General features: G+C 42.3%; 1 protein-coding gene across 1 annotated transcript in view; it reads right to left on the reverse strand.

Moving 5' to 3' along the window:
- Window positions 1-1,050: 1,050 nt before the first annotated feature.
- Window positions 1,051-4,907, reverse strand: part of LOC129753778 (uncharacterized) — a 29,211-nt gene continuing 25,354 nt past the window's right edge. Inside the window, exon 4 of the mRNA XM_055749625.1 lies at window positions 1,051-1,176. Coding sequence (XP_055605600.1) covers window positions 1,051-1,176 — 126 coding nt within the window. The remainder of the gene's footprint in view (window positions 1,177-4,907) is intronic.

Here is a 4,907-nt window from a genome sequence, read left to right on the forward strand (position 1 = left end):
CGTTTTAAGAAACTCTAAATTATTAAATTACGTTCTTTTCTTCTTACATAAATTATTGGATTTTATATTTTTCATTATCTCATATCTATCCTACAACCTCCTTGTTCCTATTTCTTTGTTTGTTCAAGTGTTCGTTGCTCAATGCTTTTTTAGTCATGCAGGAGAACCGTCGTGAAGTTGCTGTTTTGGGTCCCGAACACCACCAGGACGTATTTGCACTCCGCACACCGCTTCTGACATGGAGACGGGACGCGTATGAAGCCCCTGAAACAAATTGAGCTCTGACTTTCAGTGTGTGCTGCACGGCTAACTTTTACCCAAAACACAAACACGCAAAACCCAAATCTTGTAACAACTGTACATTTTCACTCACACGACATACGAAAAACCTACGCTAGCTTACATAATAACTTACGGGCCCGTTTCCTACCATGACATCCAAACAATAACAACAATCATATCACAGATCGGACCATGATGGAATCTAGATATGGTGGTCTCACTTTTGCAAAAAGTAGACGAGGGTTGGATGCGGAGGAGGGGGCGAAACGCAGCCGAAATTTGACAGCTGGCTATTTGGCTGACTGCTGGCTGGCTGGGATGCCAGGTGCTCTGATGTTTTGTAAATCACGAAGTTTTGCCAATCATCAAGATATTGCTTAGACAAAGATTTCGCCTCGATTTTATAGCCTAAGGGGTTTAGCCTGCCCAGCATCACCGAGAACCCCCCCTCAAAATGCCTCAGGGTCGGCAATATCCGCGAAATAGCTAGCGAAAGGAAACACTGAGTCTTGAAGAGACGAACTTTCCACACTTTATTGGTCGACAAACTACTGTGCCCACTCCCACTTTCGAATCTATCGTTATAATGGGCTTTTTAACTCCTACCTCGTTATTGTTGGTCTCACGAACTCCAAGACTTCCTACTGAGCGACGGGCTGCTCGGCTCTTGACGGTCCGCTTCTGCTCCGGCGGACTTCAGCACTGCCGTGACTCCCAGTTCCTGATGCCGGCGTCCAAGCAGTTGAACGGATCGTCGTTCTCGGACACTTAGGGACAGTCGGTCGCTTCGGTGAACAGCACTAACGGTGCTTTTTCGGCAATTACCGGCCTCAACTGCACGTGCTTCTCGTCCTCCGAACAGCAAACTTCATACGAGACAAAGAAAAAGGGGTCCTGTTGGCGCAATGGGGTAGAAAGCAAGGGCATTAGGGTATCTTCCAACGGTACGGGTTCCGGGGCGGCGGTCACTTCTCACCTGGTCATATGATAACTCTTTTAACACGGATTTATCAGACTCTGTGGTTCACTATCACACTTTAGTAACGCAACTGGTATGGTGTGTAGTGTTTCAATATTTCTTGTGAAGTGATCGCTCTAAGTAAAGGGCATTGCCCCCGGAACCGGGATACGGTCCCATCCTGGGATTACGCCCCATTGCGCCACTTGTGAAGCCCGCTTATGGCGGCCTTTTCGCCTGTTGAGAGCAGCGCCATCTGTTGTTCGCCACCGTGCTCGTTCGTCTACTTGGCCATTTCATGCTTGTTGTGCCGACGATGTATGGTACGGTCCACCTCCTCTCCACGCCAGCACTACCTTCGCACATTTACAAAACTACCGCGATGATTCCCAATGACCTTGGGCTTCTAAACCACGCACCGGTTACAATTTTTGCAAATATAATTCAAAGAATCGAAACAAAATCTTCCGGCTGAGCTCCGGGCTGGTAAGCAAAGCTGGAAGAGGTTAGATCTATAAAAGACGGTGCCAGCTTTGTCGGTAGCGGTGAATAACATTAATTTTGCATTACTTATGACAAATTTATGCTTATTCAACACTTTTTTCTTTCAAGAGCTATCTAGAAGCAGCAGAAAGTCATCGAATCGGATGGTAACATGGCGAGGCGTTATATTCCATCGTCCGAGAAGCGGCTGGCCCTCCTGCAGGAACATCCGATCTTCATCGAGATGAAGAAGCTGCTTCAGGAGGACCCCCGTCTGTTGCCATCGCTGCTCCAGAAGATCCAATCGAGTAATCCGGATCTGATGGGTAGCATTTGGGAAAACCAGATGAAGTTTTTGGCACTTTTGAACGAGGGAACCGATGAGCTGAAATAGGAAAATAGGCGCAACGTTAGGCGCCTGAGCAGCATGACGATAAGTCCGATGAGTGGGTTGAGGAATCAGTTCGATCCACTGCCGACTGTTGATTGTCCGGAATGGATTGAGCCCCTGAAGGATTCCTGCAGATGATGCTGTCCAATTGCTAGTCATACTCGAGTGCAACAAAGCTCCAACTCAGCGCTGCTCGTGGGTGGTGGTGAAGATAGAGTAGCTGAATATGTTAATATTTAAAAGGGCTTCAGCAGTATTTACATGGTGCAACAGTTATTTGAAAATAAAATTTCGAATCATAAAATCGTTTATCATTTAATCATGAAAATTAACAATATCAGAATTAATAGCATTATTTTAGCAGAACCGATTATTTTTATTTTCATCCAACACTTTTCGATTGGAGGGAAACAAAATAGCTCTTTGAATAAGGTAACAAGAATAAAGGGCAAGCAACATCCGGCTTAGGGTTTTGGTTGTTTGTTCCACCCTTTAAGATCCTTTCTATTAACGGTCAATAAGTTTTTCTTTTTCGGAACATACGGAAAGATCGAACTGTTTTGTAGTTTTATTAAAAAAAAGTGTTTAGAATACAAATTAATTCATTGAATATACTCATATCATTGCTTTATTTCCGAAAACTCAATTTAAATATAATAAAATAAACTAAACCCCAGTACGCTTTTAAATCTTTTGATCTTTCGTTTACGATTAGCTTGTGCACATACACACACTTTTTTGCCATCTGATTTTTTATCTCTAACACCTGGCATCCCTGGACCCTTTTTTCGTAAACACTACAGCCAGCTGTCAAAACTTTTTTTAATATGGCTGAATGGCGATTTGGCATATGAGATCACCATCTTAGATGCATCATGGATCGGACGGCACAGGTTTATCACAGCTCGATATCACGGAATTTTAGGCAACCCTGCCTGGTTGCACTGCTCAACGGACACGCTCCACTACCCGGAGCACCTCCGTTGTCTGCTTCCGACTTGGCCAAGAGAATGAGCCGGGCACCATAGTGCATTAAGCACCCTACCAACGGCCCTGTCGAACGTCAATCACGGCTTTAGAATTAGTTTATCCAGTACAACAAACAAAAATTCACCGAGTTGGAACCGTCGCACAATGGGGAAAAAAGTGTACAAACCGCGAAGAAATTCAATATCTTTCGTGCTACATGACCAAAATCTATGGAAATATAGTTTTCTTTTGTGAAAATTTCCGGAGAATCGATTGGACATAGTTTCAAACTCCGTACAAGCTTACGAAAGGAGATATAGTGCCTTTTTAACCCCTATTTCCCCTATATTTTGTAAACATTCCAGAAAAACACTGATTCGAACCAGAGAATTTTGAACAAAAACAGACCTATCGTGTGTAATTTTTTCTGAGGAACCGAATGAAGGCTGTTCTGGCCTCCGCACGCTTCAGAAAATGAAGTTATGGCTGTTTTTACCCTCAATTCCCCTATATTTTTCGATTATTTCAGAAAAAAGCATATTCGAACTTGAAAATTTTGAACCTAATGGGTTGTATCTTGTGTGATTTTTTCCGAGAGATCGAATGAATGCTGTTTGAGCCCCCGCACGCTTTAGAAAATGGAGTTATGGCTGTTTTACCCTAAATTCCCCTCAATTTTTCAAATTGTTAAGAAAAAGCATGTTCGGACTTGAAAATTTGTAATCTTTTGGGACGTATCTTGTGTGATTTTTTCCGAGGAATTCAATAAAGGCTGTTTGAATCACCGCACGCTTTGGAAAATGAAGTTATGGCTGTTTTACCCTCAATTCCCCTACTTTTTTCAATAATTTAAGAAAAAAGCATGTTCGGACTTGAAAAATTTGAACCAAATGGAATGAATCCTATGTGATTTTTTCCGAGGAATCCAACGAAGCCTATTTGAGCCACCGCACGGATAAGGAACAGGAGTTATGGCTGTTTTACCCTCAATTGCCCAACATTTTTGAAATAGCTCAAAAAAAGCATGTTGAGACCAGATAATTATGAACCAAAAGTAAAGTATTTTGTGGAGTTTTTTCCGAGGAATCGAATGAAGGCTGTTTGAGCCGCCGCACGCTTCGGAAAATGAAGTTATGGCTGTTTTACCTTCAATTCCCCTACATTTTTCAAATTGTTAAGAAAACGCATGTTCGGACTTGAAAATTTTGAACCTTTTGGGACGTATCTTGTGTGATTTTTTCCGAGGAATCCAATGGAGCCTGTTTGAGCCACCGCACGCTTTGTAAAATGGAGTTATGGCTGTTTTTACCCTCAATTCCCCTACAGTTTTCAATGGTTTAAGAAAAAATCATGTTCGGACTTGAAAGTTTTGAACCAAATGGGTTGTATCTTATGTATTTTTTTCCAAGGAATCCAACGAAGCCTGTTTGAGCCACCGCACGGGTTGGAAACAGAAGTTATGGCTGTTTTACCCTCAATTTACCTACATTTTTCAAATAGCTCAGAAAAAGCATGTTCGGACTCGAAAAAATTTGAACCAAATGGAACGTATCATGTGTGATTTTTTTCGGGGAATGCAACGAAGCCTATTTGACACTCCGCACACATCGGAAACAGGAATTATGGCTGTTTTACCCTCAATTACCCTTTCATGTTTTCAAAAAGTTCAGAAAAAACCATGATCGGACTTGAAAATTTTGAACTAAACGAGACTTATCTTATGCAATTTTTTTCCGAGGAATCCATTGAAGGCCTGTTTGAGCCCCCTGCACGCTTTGAAATAGTGAGTTATGGCTGTTTTTACCCTCGATTCCCCTACATTTA

The sequence above is a fragment of the Uranotaenia lowii genome, chromosome 3 (assembly GCF_029784155.1).
Source record: "Uranotaenia lowii strain MFRU-FL chromosome 3, ASM2978415v1, whole genome shotgun sequence".
Taxonomy (NCBI): domain Eukaryota; kingdom Metazoa; phylum Arthropoda; class Insecta; order Diptera; family Culicidae; genus Uranotaenia; species Uranotaenia lowii.